The following is a 19,308-nucleotide window of genomic DNA, read 5'->3' on the forward strand; positions in this document are numbered from 1 at the left end:
ATTGATTAGCATGCTTCAGTTACCTATCACTGTAACTCAGGGGAATAATTTTTCTGTTTTCATATAATGAAAAAATTCTTCCACATAAACATGCATACAAAAAGCCATTGTGAACTAAGCCCAGAAAACTTCAACTGAAGCATGGTATTATTTTTTTTTTTTTTTGCTCAGCATGAACAGTAATTTTCCACTGAGCAGGCCTCAGCCAGATGTCTGCAAGGAATTCTGGTCGGACTTTCCTATATCACACTCTCAGAATTAAAATAAAAATGCTTTCTAACAAAACTGTCTTGTATAGGAAGTCAGATCTTAGCTCTCTAATTATTGAGAATCTAGCCTGTGGTCATTTGTTAATATTTAAAGTTAAAACTTGATAATCCTTTCCTTGACTTGGTGACATCTCAACTTTAAGCATTCGTTAAACTATCTGGCAAATATATGTGGATTATATTAAATATGACTCAGTGTGGTTCTATTTGGCAGTGAAGAATTATAACATAGTCTTTTTGTTTCTGGTTACTTAGGCTCATCATTATAAGTGTGAGGTTTCATGATGTAATTTCATGCAGCTTTACTAACACGTGTATGAATTAATGTGAAGTCTGGACAGTTTACTTTGATAGTAGATGAGAATCTTTAATGCCTATTTGCCCCTCAAGATTTCACTTTTGAATTAATTCCATCCTCTCCCTCTGGGTTATTTTTCTTCTAATGATGCCTATCCCCACACTCCTTTAAACTGGGTGCAGAACCCTGGATTTGTTGCATGTTCTACCACTAAGTTGCATGTCTGCCGTTTCTTGCTTGTATTGTTTGGGATGTCTTCTATATAGATCAGACTGGCTTCAGGACGGTGAAGCCTCTGCTTCAGCCTCTGGTGTAGCTGGTTATAGGCCTCCGCCATTACCCCTGGCTCTGTTTGGGCACTTTTGAGTGGAACCAAAGCTTTGTTTGTGTAGGGCTATAGCTGGTAGGTACTCATTCATTCAGATTTCGTTCAGCCACAGAAGTGGGGCAGAGAGAAAGGCTGGCATAGTCTTGAAAGCGGCAGCTTGCTCGGGCAGTTCCAGACCTGGGTTACTGATCCTACTTTCTATTTATGGACCCCAAGAGCCACTCTTCAACTGAGGCTGCTGCAGGACTGGGTAGGGAGAGCTCTGCTCCTGTTGCCATGTTTTCTCCTGAACTGCTCTCCTGGTTTTGTTTGTTGTGACAGGGTCTCTTTATGTGGCTCTGGTAGGCCTGAAACTATCTAGCCTGTTTAAACAGATCTCCGTCACTGTTCAATCGTCCTGAAGACACTGTGGCCATGGCGGCCCTTATAAATGTATGTGTTGCTTACAGGCGTGTTCCATTGTTATCATTATAGTGAGGAGCATGGCACCAGGCAGATGGGATGGAGAAGTAGTTGAGATCTACGTCTTGATCCCGAGGCAGAAGGAGAAGCAGAGGCAGAGGGGAAAAGATGGAGGAGTAGGCAGTGGGTATAGCTGTGGTGTTTGTAACACTAAAGTCAGTGACACACTTCTTCCCAGAAGGCCACACCTCCTGATTTTATCAAAGAATTCCACTCCCTGGTGACTATTCAAATATGTGCCTATGGGGTACCGTTTTCATTCAAACCACCACAAGGACTGCCCGCAAATACTTAATTCTTCATAACTGAAGGCAGAGCTTTTGGAAGGCAGCCACTGCAGAACGGACAGGAGCGTGCGTCCCTTGCAGTCAGTCCACAAGACAATAAATTAAGACCCGTGTTTCAGAACGGACAGTGGAGTCTTCCAGAATGAAAGAGCAGGGCAAGGTTCTGTGCATCAGCTTGGCTCCCTGTTGGACTATGTGAGGCAAAGAGGCTTTCGAGCCTCTCCACAATGGTTTGGAGCATGTGGTGCAGGCTCTCAAGTTCTTTATGTCAGTCCAACAGGTGGGGGTCAGTGGGAACACATTTCCACGGACCTGAGCTTTCACACACTGGATTGCTTGTATTCGGGGCTTAGAAGAAGACAGACACTAGCAGGTGGAGTTTCTCAGGTTTAGACCACCATGTCTAGGGAGTAAGACTGTGACACAGACTCCCATCTTACAATCAGTTAATCTATCACAATTGTGGGGCATTCAGCTCTAACTGACCCCTCATCACACAGGGACAGATGCTGCATTCAGAGCTACAGGGGAAGTCAACCATTTTCATTAACTTGCACAGTTAAATTCACTAATAACCACTGAAAATCTCTTCAGAATTTTCCTTTTCCCTGCCAGTCATCCCCTCCAATTAGAAAACTCATTATTAATATCTCATCTCTCACATTTTATCCTTTTATAATAAATAAAAAATATCCTCGACCACAGTGCACCTCACAATACAACTTTATTTGAGCATTTCTAGCAGGCTGAGGTGTCTAAACAGATAATGACAGGAAGGGAACAGAAGTAATTAGACAGAAGCAGGGTGGCCCTTTAAGGACAAGCCTAGAGGGCTGCTCTCAGATTACCTGCATCAGGATCTAAAATTAATTCTAGAAATACATGCTTCTGTTTTGGTCACACAGGATCCCTGACATGACAAGTCTGGTATGTGCTAAGTCAGCTTTCCTAGATTACAGCTTTTCAAATGATATCAGCTGGGTATTTTAGCTGGGTCACTGGGCCGCTAGATTCCATTAAGGATTATCCTAAACTGGAAGCATGTGGGGCTTTTGTTTGGAAGTAGTTTCACTTTAAACTTTTTCTTAAACCTAAGTCACTTTTCAATAATTTCAAATGTCTTATATATTAATATGCAGTGTTTCTCTCTCTCTCTCTCTCTCTCTCTCTCTCTCTCTCTCTCTCTCTCTCTCTCTGTATATATATATATATATATATATATATATATATATATATATATGTATATATATATGTAGATGAAGAATTTGCCTCATGCTAAACATAATATTTACATTTTTTAAAAAAGGTTACCATTCTATCTATAGTGGTTTATAGGGAAGGTGTCAGTTACACATTGCTGATAATTCTAACTAATTGATCATGGTGTTCTGAGCAGAAGAGGATACAAACAAGATTGGAATTGTTACACCCCTCAGCTGCCTACAGTTCATCTGAATAGAGCCTTTGCTCACTCACATGTATATGATGGAGCATAATGTATGGGACATATTATAGGAAAGACAAAAGCATTACCAGACACACCCAAGGACTACCAGGATTTCCATACAAGGAAAATCGAGAAAAAAAATCGTAGATAAAGGTGGAGAGGGAGGCTGGAGCCCTTATCCAGGGACACTGAAGGAATGCCTTTCTGAGCATTTGAACCTTAGTTTCTAGGTAATGGAGGAGGTTAGGAGGCTTTGTACCAGTGACCTTCCCATGCCGTTTCTGTCAGAAAGTAATGCTTGGCCAAAATATGTTATTTTAAAATTTAAAAGTACATAGAGGAGTTACTAAGTCACTTAGATTGACTTTGTCCTCTTCTCCTAGGGCTGTTTCCTCATCCCAAATAACATGATTGGAACCACAGTCCAGAAATGGCAGAATTCAGTAAATTGAGTAACAAGATACCTTAATTTCTAGGGATCTGAACAAGCAGGAAGTAGGAAATGAGTCGCGCTATCATCTACCAGAGAATTAGCTTAATTTTCTCTATGGGAGTGGGTGGTCAAAAAAAAGAGGACTTGTCTGTCTTTAGGCCCTGTGGGGAGAAGGGTCCGGTTGTCCTCAACTGTGACGGGCCTGGGGACCCTCTGTTTTCCCTGGGGGAATTGTGAGCCTTAATGTTCTATGAAGGCATCAAGCTGGCCTACAAATGTAGACTGGCTCCCCGGAATCAGGAGCCATGGGAGCAGCAGCCCCCTGTCCCTTTCTCTTCAACAGGGCATTGTCTTACTTTAACAAAGAAATTATCAGTGAGCTTTGCTGAGTTCTTTTGTACGAACAGTTTCTCAGGTCATGGAGACAACTGATTTAAAAACCAGTGGTTCTCACAGTATTTACAAAGTCATCAGTTCTGTTACAAGATATATGAGGTTAGAGTTAGTGTGATTCAAGGGTCAGTGAGCCCAGATTCCTCCATTAATCCCATGATAATGGGTGGCTTGGCAGTTTTCTCTTTAAACACACCAAGAATAATGTGAGACATCGTCTTCCACATGTTTTGAAAAAGTTCACTGATTGCCTTGTTTTCTGGAGAACACCTCTGCCTATAAATAAGGGAACCCAGGGACAGTTGACGGGTTCAGCTATACATTGAGGTTCTCAGTGACACCTACAGTCCATCGGTTACATTTGACTGACATTCTTAGATAAATCAGAATGGGAGAGACAGTCTGTATACAGAGGGAGCAGAGTTTTTCCGGCCTTTTAGGGCAACGAAGTTCCCATTTACATCCGCCCAGCTGCCCAGAGTGCTCACCAACTCCGCATCAGTGTAAAGGGGCGTGCCTCACAATTGCTCCTTTCTGCTTCTGCTGCAGGCTGTTTTGTCCACTACACCACATCTGGTTTCAGCATGCAGGGCATGGGAACTTACTTTATCCATGCCCTTTACTGAAGCCAAGCCTTTCAGTTCTCCTTCTAGACATCTCTGCTGCTGGTAGAAATGCTTACAAGAATTCCTTTTACTTTGTCCACATTCTGGCTGGATGGGCGACTTAGGAAGTCATGTAGTCCTGGCCTTTGGCCTGAGTAGATGCTAAACCTCCAAGTGGGATCCATTCATCCAGAGACCAGCATGTTGCCTGCAGACAAGGTTTTAGATAGCAGGTCTTTTGTGTCATCCCACCCTAAAATGGCACAGCATGTCCTGCAGAGATAGAGCTTTTACTGCTGTTGTCATTGTGTGGTCCCTCCAGTGTGTGCCTGACCTCAGAGACTGTAGTTCCCAGCACCTTTGCTCCTTGCCTTCCTGAGGTTGATATCCCTTGACCCTCTTGCTGCAGTTCCCTTGCAAGAGTTTTGGGCTCATATCCCTGCCTTCCCTTTGCTGGTGAATAGCTGACCACAGCATCAGGGGAATCATCACACTGAGAGCAGCCTGGCTTCCCACAGAGTCCCCAAAGGACTGTGAAGATATGGACTCCCAGAGGACCTAGCTTACTTCCTTTCTTTGTATCCTGACACTGATAATCCTTCTCATAAATGCCCACTCTGAAAGGAGAATACTTCTCAAGACTATGTCTACTATGTGCTTTTATTCATGCCTACCCTCTGCCCCCCAGGCCTTCTCCATGCTGAGCATCTCATGCCTTTTCTTTGATGTGCCACTTGAGCCACAGTCTGTTGAATTGCTGTAATTATATATATATATATATATATATATATATATATATATATATATATAATAGATATATATATAAAAATATTTACTTATTTGTTTTATGTTTGTGAGTATACAGTGACTAGGTTTTAAAGAGTTGAGAGCTGGTCTCAGATCCCAGCAACCTGGGGTCTAATGAGACTAGTGGACCCGAGCCCCTCTGTGCATCAGGTCTTGAGAACTGGTCACACAGCAAGCTTGTGGCCCAGGTACATGGCCTGGTGTGCTTCATACACCAGAAAAATGTAGTCCACTTCCAGCCCCTCAACATGCCGTCCAATTGCACACCGGGCTCAGGGCCAAACAAAGATTTTCCAATTTAGTAGTGTAAGTGTGGAAATGATGCTAATATCTATGTGAAATTCCCCATTTGTCTGGAGAAGGTGAGCACACTATAGGCACAGACTTCAGTCCTACTTCTGGGTGCTTTTAAGAAAAGTGCATCTCTCTCGCCTTTTGAAGCCAGAGACTATGGCATTTGAAGGGCTTTGGAACAGACAGTTTTAAGAGTCAGTACCGTAGGCTAATGATTGCCAGTGTTGGGAAAATGTTATTCCATGTGTTTCTAGGAAGGCATTTTTTCAGGTGATATCAATATTTCAATCAGTAGGCTAACGTGGAGTATACTTCATAACGGGCTGGGTCCTTATGGATAAATTGATAAGGTGTTAAAAGTGTTGAAGAGAATTTATGTAGAACCTGTAGTTTTATATTACCTGAGATGTTTTTCAAATTACTTAAGCATATAGGACATACTGTGTGTGGATCTGGCTGGTACTGGCACTTTTAGCCTTCCAAGACCCTCAGTCCCAGAGCCACACACCAGGATTAGCCAGCAGTCATTTTAAATATCCTCATTAGAAGCCTCCACTCCAAAGATGAGTATTTTTAGTCCATTAAGGCAGTTTAGTAAATGAGGCATGTTACAGATGGAGAAATGAGTGATATGGAAGATGGCAAAATTGGCTTAAAAACAGTTTAAATAGAGGGATTTGAGCAGGTGAGGTCAGTGTGTTTCCGGCCCTTAGACTGATGCCTGAATGTCTTTGGTCATGTGCTCTGGCATGAGAGAGTCTGTTGATGGATTTGTATAAAGAGCTAGACATCCTACTGAAGAATAGTACATATTTTTTTTATGAAAAACTATTAAGAAAATTATTTTTTTAGAATGACTTAAGCCTAGAAATGAGGGTTTTAGGAGATAGGCTTAGAAGTCTCTTTCTTGTACTTTCTTGGCTCCTAATGTTTCTACATGCAGCAGAAATTAGTTTAGGATTTTCCTTCATTGTAATCTGGTGCATGCCTATGTAGGAGGAAACTCAAACCCTCACTTCTTCAGAATCTGTGAACTATTAATGCAACCTCTAATTTTAAAATTATCTATTTATTTTATGTATATGAGTACACCATGGCTGTCTCCCCACATACCAGAAGGCATCGGATCCCAATACCATCATATGATTGCTGGGAATTGAACTCAGGACCTTTGGAAAAGTAGTCAGTGTTCTTAATTGTTGATCCATTCCTGGTCCCAATTGGGCTTCTTTTCAGCACAAAAGTTTTCTGTTGCCTAGTCTAAAGGCCTTTCCTAGTATCCTAAAGCAGTAAGTTGGCCACGGTTATAGAGAAGAAAGAAGTTTTAGTTTAGACGGAGATCTACAATGTCCATGTCCCCCTTTCTGAGTGTTTACCATTGAGTTTCTTTTTAAAATGTGGAGACATAGACCGTCTTCTTCAGTTTGCCATCAAATGCCAACTAGAGTCTCTATGAGTCGTCACGTGAGTGTGAGCTGTGGTTCTGCCAAGAGATCATGTGATGAGCGAAGTGATGTTGGGAGTGAGAAAGTGCATGGCTTCTCCCAGCAGCACTCTAGGACCTGGGACCTTTGATCAGCCAGGAAGAGTAAGCAGAACTCAGCCTGTAGCTGCCACCGTGACTTGTAGGCACACTGTGGAGATTTCTTCCAGTCAGTATTTACAGGAAAGATGGGATTTATTTAGATATGAATTGATTAAATATATCACAAGGAAAGTAAAAGCAATATATCACTTAACACTGATAAAAATATTGCTGTTTTGAAAAACGTGTTGTTCAAAGTATTGGCCATGTAAATAAGATAACGATTCAAGTTAAACTCAGAGCTGAAATCAACCAAGTAGAAACAAAAAGAACATACAAAGAATCAGCAAAACCAGTAGCTGGTTCTTGGAGAAAATCAACAAGATTAATAAACCTTTAGCCAGACTAACTAGAGGTTACAAATACTGTATTCAAATTAACAAAATCGGGAATAAAAGGGGAGACATAACAATGGAAACAGAGGAATTAAAAAAATAAATTAAAAAAAATTATTAGATCCTACTACAAAAGCCTATATTCAACAAAACTGGAAAATCTGGATGAAATAGACATTTTTCTAGACAGAAACGAGGTACCAAAGTTAAATCAGGATCAGATAACCCATCTAAACAGTCCCATAACCAGTAAAGAAATAGAATCAGTCATCAAAAGCCTCCCAACCAAAAAGAGCCCAGGACCACATGGGTTTAGTGCAGAATTCTATCAAACTTTCATAGAAGACCTAGTACCAATACTCTCCCACCTATTCTACGAAATAGAAACAGAAGTAACACTACCTAATTCATTCTTTGAAGTCACAATTATGCTTATACCTAAACCACACAAAATTTCTACAAAGAAAGAGAACTTTACACCAAGTTCCCTCATGAACACTGATGCAAAAATACTCAATAAAATTCTGGCCAACATAATCTAAGAACACGTCAAAACGATCATTTACCATGATCAAGTAGGCTTCATTCCAGGGATGCAGAGATGGTTTAATATACAGAAATTCATCAACATAATCTACCATATAAACAAACTCAAAGAAAAAAACCGCATGATCATCTCATTAGATGCTGAGAAATCATTTGACAAAATTCAATACTTCTTCATGATAAAAAGTCTTGGAAAGATCAGGAATTCAAGACCGATACCTAAATGTAGTAAAAAGCAATACACAGCAAACCAATAGCCAACATCAAACTAAATGGTGAGAAACTTGAAGCAATCCCACTAAAATCAGGGACTCGACAAGGCTGCCCACTCTCCCCCTACCTATTTAATATAGTACTCGAAGTCCTAGCCAGAGCAATTAGACACCAAAAAGAGGTCAAAGGGATACAGATTGGAAAGGAAGAAGTTAAAATATCAGTATTTGCAGATGATATGATAGTATACTTAAGTGACCCCAAAAATTCCACCAGAGAACTCCTAAACCTGATAAACAACTTCAGCAAAGTGGCTGGGTATAAAATTATCTCAAAAAAAAAAAAAAAAAAAAAAATCAGTAGCTTTCCTCTACTCAAAGGAATTTTGTAATAAGCTAATTTTTGCTTCATTCATTTTTCACGGCCCCGGGTTGCTGGTTCAGAAGCACCCTTGCTTCAGGGTTATTGCAAACTTGTTGGTCCTGAAGCCTTGACTGACTGACTTCCCCGCTGACTGCTGGGAAGCAGAGGTGAGGTCATGTATTGTTTGCTTCGATCAAGGACCAGAATATTGCTTGTTGGCGCCCAGTCAAGAGGCCTTAAATTTAAACTTCCTTTTGTTTGCTTTTCTCAGTGAAATAACACAAGAACAATGAGAAGGTGACCGAACTAAATATATGTATCTTGTTGCTGTTGACTCTGGGGATCCCGGATACTGCCTGCAGAAACGGGAAAGGGGGACAGGAATGCCGTGAGGATGGAAGAATTTCCCAGTATCTCATTGTTATCCATGTTTTTTCAGAGGAAGACAGGCATACGTAGTACCAGTGTAACAAGAAAATTGAAAGAAGCAGGACAATGTGGGTGGGAAGGGGGATATTTATCTAACCCAGTCTGTCACCTCCTGGGGTCTTCCTGTCCCCGGCAGAAGAGGAACAGTGACAAGCACTGACCTGCTGTATAATGAGAGTTCGTTGCTCCGGACACGAGCAGGAACATTCATGGGACAGTCTACATTCTAATATTAAACTGCCTGTGCAGAGTTTTATTTAAAGGGCATTCAGTACAATAGTAGATGAAATTTTTAAAAATTCCATTTAAAGGTGATGCTGAGTGGCGTGTGGGAAATACTATCTGTGATGCTGCCCTGGGAGAGCTTCTCCGAGGGCCATATTGAACCAACTGCAACTCTGCATGATGATGATGATGATGATGATGAGGAGGAGGAGGAGGAGGAGGAAGACAAGGGCGAGGAGGATTTCATAAATAAGAAAACCTACCTTGCCTTCTCATGTAGATGGCCAAAGCAACATGGTTACAGTGTTTACTACCAGCATCTGCAATGGTTTTTCTGCCCTAATGATACCTATATGGTTAGTCTTCCACGTCATCAGAGATCCGGGCTTTTCAGTCACTTAGCTATCTTGGTACACCATCTCTGTTGGTGAATATCCAGGTAATTAGTTTTTTGAGCTGTTATGAATAGTGCCTTAAGGAATGAACTTTCTTGCACGTCTTCATACACAGTTGTAGGTTTTTGAATCTTTGCATATACCATTAACCTGGAGGCATTCCCATATTTATAACATATGTTTTCAGATCAGTGTGAGTGAGTGTAGTGTGTGTGTGGGGGGAGGGCAAGAATGTGCTGGAGATAAGACTAAGGTCCTCACACATTAGGTGAACCTTCTCTCATCGTGTTGTATGTGTGTTTATTATTTGTATTTTTAATAGTAGCTGCAATCTTACTCTGTAGTATAATCTTAAATGTGGTTCTCCGTGTAGCCCAGGTTAATCCTCCCTCTTCAGCTTCCCCCGTGCTGGATTGTAGGAGTGAGCCATCCTGCCCAAGTGGGGGTATTTTCCTCCTTTGCTATAGCTACCAAATAACTGTTGCTGTTGAAAGATGCACGCTTCCTCCTGGCTGTACCTCACGTTGCCTACTTTTTAATGAAAGCTGTCTTCATTGAATTTTCAGTAAGTTTCCAAATTCTTTGAGCTAGAAAGTTCATTATAGATTTTAATACAATATTTTACTTTAATCCCTGATTTTTTTTTTTTTGGACCTTTGTTTTGTGATTATAGCATTTCACTGTCAGGGAGAGTGTTTTTGCTTTGGGACCGTTTCACTACGCAACCCCAATATGGCCTTGTTCAGAGATTCTTTTGCCTCAGCCTCTAAGTGCTGTGCTTACCGACAGGTACCACCATGCTAAGCTCATTAACTTTTATTAATTATTTCTGTGCAATGTTGGGTTTGACCCAAGGGTCTCATAATTGCTAAGGAAGTCTTTGGAAATCAGTTCAGTTACTGCACACGGCAAAGATGAAGACCAGTGCTTCTGCACGGGGCCTTCCCTTATCGCTACCACTAACTACCAGCTACCTATATAGCTTTGGTATTCTGGGTTATAGCTAATCTAGACATGTGGGAAGGTATGTGTAGACTATGTACAATTAATAATAAGAAATTTTATATGATGACATTGTTTGTACGTCTACAGATTTCATACATATGGATGAGGGGGGTGCTTAATCCAAATTTTACAAAGAACCTAGGATTAGATGGATATGTATCTTTTCTTATTCAAATTCTATTTTTATTAATGATGTAAACTAGTTATATTTAGATGGACTTCCGGTTCCTTCCATATTATTTATTAAATACACCATTGTAACTAATTTGAATGGAAAGCGAATGTATCTGAATATAAAACTGTCGATATATCAAGGACCAAACTACATTGCTTTAATTACTGATGTGTTGATGTAATTTTTTTTATCATGGTTATGCTTTTTCAGCTTCTTTATTTTCTTAAAAATGATTGGGAATTTTATATTAATTGCTCTGAATTTGCAAATGACTGAAAACTGAGATATATATAGCAATTTTGGAGCAGTGGTAGTCTTTACAAGAATTTTGGTTCAGGAAAATAGAAAGGCTTATATGTAGGGCTTTCTATGTTTTACAGAGAGAGAAATGCTTCAGTATTCTAAGCAGTGATCATGGGGCATTGTTCTCGTGTGTGTGTGTGTGTGTGTGTGTGTGTGTGTGTGTGTGTGATTGTTTGAGCTATTGATTCTCTGTATTAGGCACTCATTTAAATATTAACATTCTATACAGAACTCCTGTAGTATTAGAATTTTTTGGTTAATTTCTATGATTTTTCTTAGTCAATAATAGTTAATTTGTAATAATAAACTGTGACTTTTTTTTCAATCCTTTATAAGTTCTATTTTGTCTCTATGCCCATGTAGTTTCCCAGACCTTGCATGAGCTAGCAATGAAAAGTAGCTTCCTTTTTCTCTGCAGAATAGAATGTTGGTGGTCCCTCATGGCTAGATTTATCATTTTCTGACATGTAAGACTTTACTCATTCTACTTAGTCTCTGAATGTCTGCAGGTGAACTTTATAAACGCCCTAACTGGAGGAGAATGTGGTGTCTAGGATTCTGCAAAAATCCAAGATATTAAATTGTTTAAAGCTTTTTTCCCATACTTATTTTACAGACACACATCTGCTCAGGGACACACATCTGCTCCCTCACTTACTCCATTCTAGTAAAATTGCTCTGGGCTCTGGAATTACTCCCAGCTAAACTGGAGCAATGCAGATCGGTGGGCTTCTTGGTAGAATTAGATGAGCAGAAAATATTAGTAATTTTCAGAACAAATACTTTCTTCCCTTGCAAAGTGCTGTGGTTGACCTGACCATTAGTGTTTCCCCTAAAAGCTGTCTGTCTGTGCATGTCCTGCCCCAGGCTCTGTCTGTCTGTCTCTCTGTGTGTCTGTCTGTCTGTCTCTCTGTCTCTGTGTGTCTTGAAATACATGTCTTTTCTATACTTGAATACGCGAATCCTTGTTTATTTGAGAGTTCTGTAGGCAGTGGCTGGAGAGGCGGCCCATCTGCTGAGAGCAATGCGTTCGTTGTTCTCCTAGTCGACCTGAGTTTGCTTCCCTGAATCCAAACAGGGCAACTAAGCACTGCCTGTGACTCCAACTGCAGGGAATCTGATTCTTCTGGCTTCTGTGGGCCAGTACACACTGATACATGTTCAAATAATTTAAAAAATCAAGTTTAAAGCTCACGTCACATGTTCCTCTGCTCAATGGGCATCATGTTCTACTCTGGTTTGTTATTCTGTGTCCCTTGTAAGCTGCTCCCCAGTGCCTGCCCTTCCCAGGGTCTAGCACAAAAAAAAAAAAAAAAAAAAAAAAAAAAAAAAAAAAGTTGGTTAAATGGGTACGTTTTAATGAGTGTCTGCCACAAGCTGAAAGCGAAAGATAAAGAGGACTGAAAGTTAGGAGTTTTATACTTTGTTAGGCCCACTTTCTATAAAGATGAGTAAAATCCAAACTCCGTGGAATAGAGACATGCATCTTCATTTAGAGTTGCTGCTGTGGGGAAGAAGCCTAGGACAGAGAAAGTGAAGCTTCGGGCGGGAGCCCCACTGCAGTGGGAGAGCAGGTCAAAGAAAGTCCACTCTGCTGCAGAGCTGCCAGAGGGCAGAGGTGTGAGAAGCGAAGCCCATGAATAGCTTCATTGTGTCTACCTGTGTGTGAACACTGTCTGCACTCTTGATTTATTCCAAACAAGAGCAGCACAGAAATCCCCAAATGCACTTAAGCAGCCGGCCAGTTTCGGAGGCACTCGGTGCATTTTCTCCATTGTTTTCTTTAGCCAGCCTGCATCCTGTCTCTAGTCTAGTTTTTAACATCCTTTAAAAAGCTTTTTGCTCCTAGGTTATGAGTGTGGGGGAGACTTGTAGAACCTTTTCAGATGTAATTTAGGTGCGTGATAAATTCTGAATCGAATTGATAATGACAGCTTTCATTCTGGATATTGATTGCACTGAGTGATAGATACATTCCATTCTCTCAGATACTCTTCGGTGTACTGAGTGATTTGGTAGCTAATTTAGTTTCTTTGCAAATAGGCACATTTATTACGGTTCTGTCTGAGGGCCACAAGTTTTGTGAATAACTTAAGTTAGAAATAAAGACAGTCAATATCTTGTTCGTTTTACAGCCTTTGAGCAATATTTTGATAGCCATTTTTTAGCGAGCCAATGAAAATTGAATTTAAATCTATGTACAAGTAAAATGGCATATGGCAAATGAAAGAAGCCGTTTAGCATAGTCCTGGACAGAGTAGAATGGAAATCAATTGTGGTAATTCTGTGATTAAGATGTAATTATAATATCGATATACAAGACCCTTGGGGCTCATATAATCCATACTCTAGGGCAGGTTCAGTTTTGGGGTTTGGTAAGATAGCTTTGATGTGCTTTACTCTAGTTTGACCTGGAAAGAGCCAATCATTGACCATATTAGTATATTCTGAATGAATAAAGGCCGATGAATATAACTATTCTCACAAGCACTCCGTGGCTGCTGTTGTTTCTTCAGTTGTTGAGAGTGTTAAAGTGTCTTGTACAGCTTTAACTTAACAAGTTACTTTTATTTGCATTCAGTTTTCCTTTTCCTAATATCTTGATTAATTTTAAATATCAAATGGGTGTGCGGAAAAAGCTATCAGTGACCAGGGAGAGGGTGCACTAGATAAGAGAGCAAGCATAAGGACCTGAGTTCAAATCCTCAGACACCATACAAAAGCCAGGCATGGCCCATGTGTAATTCCAGAAATGGGGTCTTGCAGGCTGCCAACATAGCTCCGGTTTGAGTGAGAGACCCACCTTAAGGGAGCAAAGAACATGAGATCCCTCTCTGCAGTCTCTGTGAGCATCTCACATGCCATATACACATACACACACGCACATGCATGCACACACATAGATACACATCCACATGCACACACATACCTAAGAGACACACAGACATGCATTCAACATGTATATTACACTCATCTTCAGACACACACATACAAACTCATACCCGTACAACATTTTTAAAAAGAACGAAAAGTAAATTACTGGTTTTGTTTTTTCATTAAAATTGTGTAGTTTGAGATACCGAATGGCATCTGTTCTGTATGACCATTTGTTCTTGGCCTCTTACTATAGGTTTTCAACACATACTCCAATGAAGACTATGACAGGAGAAATGACGACGTTGACCCTGTGGCTGCCTCTGCTGAGTATGAGCTGGAGAAGCGAGTAGAGAAGCTGGACCTTTTTCCGGTGGAACTGGAGAAAGGTACACAGGACCTGTGTGTGCATCCTCCTGTCTCTGTGCTTGTAACATGCAACAACTTTCCCAGAGGGTAGCTTAGAATCCAGTAAGGTTGTAACTTACTCCGAAGTTCACCAGGCAGATTTTGAGTAGATAGTGTCTCATCTCTCCAGCTCCCAAACAACCCAGTTCCTCTATCTGGCTTGAGGGTGGGTTCATAAGGGCATGTGCTGGCACTAAGTGGAGTCACTGGAGAGGAGGAAGCCTCCGTTGGACAGGAACTCAAGCAGAGCAGAAGCTGGAGGCAGGAGCTGGTGCAGAGACTGTGAAGAGGAGCTGCTGACTGGCTTACTTCTAACAGCTCACTCAGACTGCTTTGTTATAGAACCCAGGACCGCCCATGATGGGCTGGACCCTTTCACATCAGTGATTAATTAAGAAATTAATTAGATGCTTCTATCTGGATTTTGATGATGAGCTAAAATGTGGAAGTGTAAGCCAAATAAACCTTTTCTTTGAAAACTGGTTTTTGTCATAGGAATAGTAACCCAAACTAAGAAAAATTGGTACCAGTATCATGCTGTGACAGTCATGCCCAGTTATTTTGGGGATGACTGTGGAAGGACTTTGGAACTTTGGGCTAGAAAAGCAATAGTAACCCAGACTAAGATGTGTGTGTGTGTGTGTGTGTGTGTGTGTGTGTGTGTGTGTGTGTGTCTGTTCCATTACTTTGTTGGTGTTACTGAAGGGCTGATGAAGGTTAAAACCCACAGGATGCTGATCTTGAGGAAAATTTGTGAACGTTTCTGGTTTGGGGTGGAGGGGTAGACACAGTAGTTCAGAACGTGGTTTCTGGTTTGGGGTGGAGGGGTAGACACAGTAGTTCAGAATGTGGTTTCTGGTTTGAGGTGGAGGGGTAGACACAGTAGTTCAGAATGTGGTTTCTGGTTTGGGATGGGGGGCAGACACAGTAGTTCAGAACGTGGTTTCTGGTTTGGGATGGGGGGCAGACACAGTTATTCAGAATGTGGTGATGACAGGAAGTCTCTCTGGAAACAAGATTTGGAGTGAAGACAATGAGATCTAAAAAGCCTCAAACAGAAATGCTCCGTTCAATGTCTCTGACAAGACTGAAAGAAAAAAAGGGGAAAGAGGACGCAGACACTTTTGTCCTGAGTTTTCCCGTTGGAATGACAGCCTTCCTGCTTCAGAAGCCTTTGGTGCCTAGAGCAGAGATGGCTGTGCTTGTCTTCATGTGAGATGGGCAGCCAGGAACTGGACTGTGTCCCTGTGAGCAGAACACTAAAACATCTGAGAAACCTTTACAATGGGGGCAGATAGTCAAATACCTTGAAAAGCCAAAATGAAAAGAAAGTCACTACAGATACTCTTTTAAAAAGACATTCTTAAACGCATTACCAACAACAATTAACTGATTTCCAAAGGAAAAAATTTGACTGCAGACATTGAGACAAGCATGACTATGGTTGAAACTCTCATTGGTGACTGAGGAGGTCCAACGTTAGAAATGTCCCCAAGCCTATTTCACGTGGCAGCAAACCAAGAGAACCAGGAGTAGCAGTGATCCATGAATTGTAGACAATGGAGGTGAAACATAGAACCGTGAAGGAGATATCCAGTCACTAGTAGGAGGCGGAGAAAATGCCAACTAGATACCCCGTAAAGTGGGGATCCCTGATGGAGAAAGGTAAGAGGAAAGCCCCATAGAATGCCAGGTTTAAAAAAGAACAAAGTAAACCAACAAGTGGAAGTTTTGAAACAGTTGGAGTGGTATCTGGTGCTTCCAACCTTGGGGGCTGTCCTGCAGTGCGCGCTCAGTGAAAAGGTGTCCCTAGAATACCATGTGCACTGCAGGGAGCATTTGCTTCCCTGAGGAAAGAAGAGAATTTGCTGATATGCAAACTTTTCATGAACACAAGTTATCTGAGAAATTTGCTTTCTGCCAGCAAGGAGGAAAAGACATAGTCAACTTGTTCAAATAGTAAAGGGGAATTCTGTATATATGTAAAACATAAAACTGTGTAGATAATCTAATAATTAGATAATATGATGACTGCCCAGCATTTCACTAAATATGGCTGACTATGCCAGTTAAAAGACATTTGGAGTTGAACTGAAGCAAAATGATGCTCTCATTTTTGTACGTTTAAAAATCTAGATGAAGGGTCTTACCAAATGCTGATAAGAGAAAACTCAAAAAAAGACCAAGTAGTTATGGAGGCATGACAGCATATCTAGTCAGGGTCAAAGTGTGAGTGCAGTTCATGGAGCAGTGTGTGTGATCTCGACAAATGTAAGGTCATGAGTGTATGAAGAGGAAATCATAAGTCACTCAGCTTTTCTTCCAACCGATTTGTATTTCACACTCTGAAAAAACTGAACAGCACATAACTGAAGGCAATGAGATACACAGGTGAGTAGTTGTTATTTTGTATTAAGTTGGTGTTTTCAGAGGAAGGATGGTAAAATAGATACACTGTCACCAAGAGTTAAGAAGAGCTGAGGCAGGTGTGTAGGAAGCTCTCTGAGGTGGCTGGGCTCTCTGTATTGACAGAGGGTTGACTTTTGTTTTGCCTTTGCTCTTATAGCCCAGGTAGCACTTTAATTCTGAGGTAGCTCTGGCTGGTCTCCAACTTACTATTCTGAGGTAGCTCTGGCTGGTCTCCAAAATACTAGAATTTATATGCTTCTCCCTCAGCATATAAATTCTAGTATCATAAGCCTCTACCATTTGTGTGTTTTTCCCAGTTTGTTCTTAGGGTCTGAGACATGTCCTTACTGTACCCCATACTGGCCTGGAATTCCCGATTCTCCTCTTTGTCTCTGGGCTTAAAATTTGTATAGTACCAGACCTCCTTACTCTCTTCTTTAAACTTATTTCACAGACAAACAGTTGAATAAACTATACTATGTGCATATATTTCACTTTAAAGTGGAAATATTAACTAACCAAAAAAATAAAGTTATTCAGAATTTTATTACATTTCTTTGACAGGTAGATCTAACAAGCAGAATACAAATTAGGAGTAGATTAAAAAAAACAAATCCACGGGCTGGAGAGATGGCTCAGCGGTTAAGAGCACTGACTGTTCTTCCAGAGGTCCTGAGTTCAATTCCCAGCAACCACATGGTGGCTCACAACCATCTGTAATGAGATCTGATGCCCTCTTCTGGTGTGTCTGACAATGACAATGTACTCACATACATGAAATAAATAAACAAATCTTTAAAAAAAAGTTTAAAAAAAAAAAACAAATCCATTTAAAGCTGTCTATAAAGACAAAATACACAGCTGTTAGAATATGAGGTCTTTTTTTTAAAAAAAGAAAACAGTCTTTTTCTTTTTTATTTATTGGATATTCTCTGTATTTACACTTCAGATGTTATCCCCTTCCTCTCATCCCATTCCCCCTTCCCTGCCCCATTGCCTCCATGAAGGTGCTTCCTCTCCCAACCACCCTCTCCCACCTCAGTGCCTTGGCATTCCTCTACACTGGGAAAATGAGCAAGAAGAGCAATCTTATGTTTGAACAAAAATTAGAATCTCAGTATGATCATGAGAAACTGGAAACTATAGAATTTTTAGATAGATATTTGACAGAAAATTCAAGCTATTATTACCATCTGTCTTGGAAATTAATATTTCCTTCATGTAAAATATACATTAAAAGCCTTACTCAAAATAAAAATTATATTAGTGTCTTTTTTAAAAAAGATGAACATCTAAGTATAAAGTCATTGGGAAATCAGAAAAGGGAAAGGAGATACATGTTTTTGAAGGTTCAGATGCACTTACCAGCATTTCCCCCCCTTCTGACTAAGCTATCAACTTTTTGTCTTAACTAATGGAAAACATATCAAGTCGTGAGCAAGCTAGGCTGATAAATGTATTAGGCACATGGATGGTGCTGCCTTCATTCTGGACTTCTACAAAACAGACTGGTTTAGGGAAGGTAGAGCCAGTAAAAACATAACCTAACCCTAACCCTTCTCTTCCTCCTTCTCATCCTCCTCCTCTTCCTCTGCTTCCTCTTCCTTCTCTTCTTCCTCAACAAAACAAAACAAAAACAGAAAGAAACCCCAACACGAGATGACATTACTACATGATAAGTGTACATAGTATGTACACTTATCAGAGCAGCAAGGACTTCTGAAACTATGAAATGTCACTGACATTTATCATCAATCATAGGCATAAAATTTAAGAGCTGAAAAATACTCAAAAGAGGGGCTGGAGTGATGACTCAGTGTTTAAGAGCACTGACTGCACTTCCAGAGGTCCTGAGTTCAAATCCCAGCAACCACATGGTGGCTCACAGCCATCTGTGAGGAAATCTGATGCCTACTTCTGGTGTGTCTGAAGACAGCAATAGTGTACTTATATATAAATAAGTAAATCTTTAGGAAAAAAGGAAAAATACTCAAAAGAAATAACTGTTTAAGCCTGATGCTTAAATTGGGGGGATTTGGTCACTGAAAGTCGAGCAGGCTTGCATCCTGTCCCAGCATGAAGAAGTCCCCTCTGAGAGAGATGGTATCATACACAGCTGACCAGACAAGCACACCGTTGAGGAGCACATCTTACTTTACCGCCTCATTTCACACTCACAAAGTTGCCTTAGTAAAAGAGCATCAACAGCAGTGAATTATCTCTTATGTGCCAACACGGTCATAGCTGTATTTATGAGTCAGGAATTTCATAGATTCAGAGTTTGTGTTCTTTACATGTGAATACCTGTGGTAACAACATGGTATACCATTGCTTTCTTCATGCTGGCCTTTTAAATTTTAAAAAAATTTTAAAGTGCTAATACAGCAATGAAAATGATAAAACCTAATGCAAAGGAGCCA

General features: G+C 40.6%; 1 protein-coding gene across 3 annotated transcripts in view; it reads left to right on the plus strand.

The window, feature by feature from the left end:
• PPP1R9A (protein phosphatase 1 regulatory subunit 9A) overlaps positions 1-19,308 on the plus strand; it is a gene marked incomplete at both ends in the record, with an annotated part of 233,371 nt that overhangs the window by 118,913 nt on the left and 95,150 nt on the right. For all 3 annotated transcript variants that reach the window (XM_080936475.1, XM_080936476.1, XM_080936477.1), the window contains one exon: positions 14,328-14,460. In XM_080936475.1, coding sequence (XP_080792601.1) covers positions 14,328-14,460 — 133 coding nt within the window. The remainder of the gene's footprint in view (positions 1-14,327; positions 14,461-19,308) is intronic.

This window comes from Micromys minutus (genome assembly GCF_963924665.1).
Source record: "Micromys minutus genome assembly, chromosome: 23".
Classification (NCBI taxonomy): domain Eukaryota; kingdom Metazoa; phylum Chordata; class Mammalia; order Rodentia; family Muridae; genus Micromys; species Micromys minutus.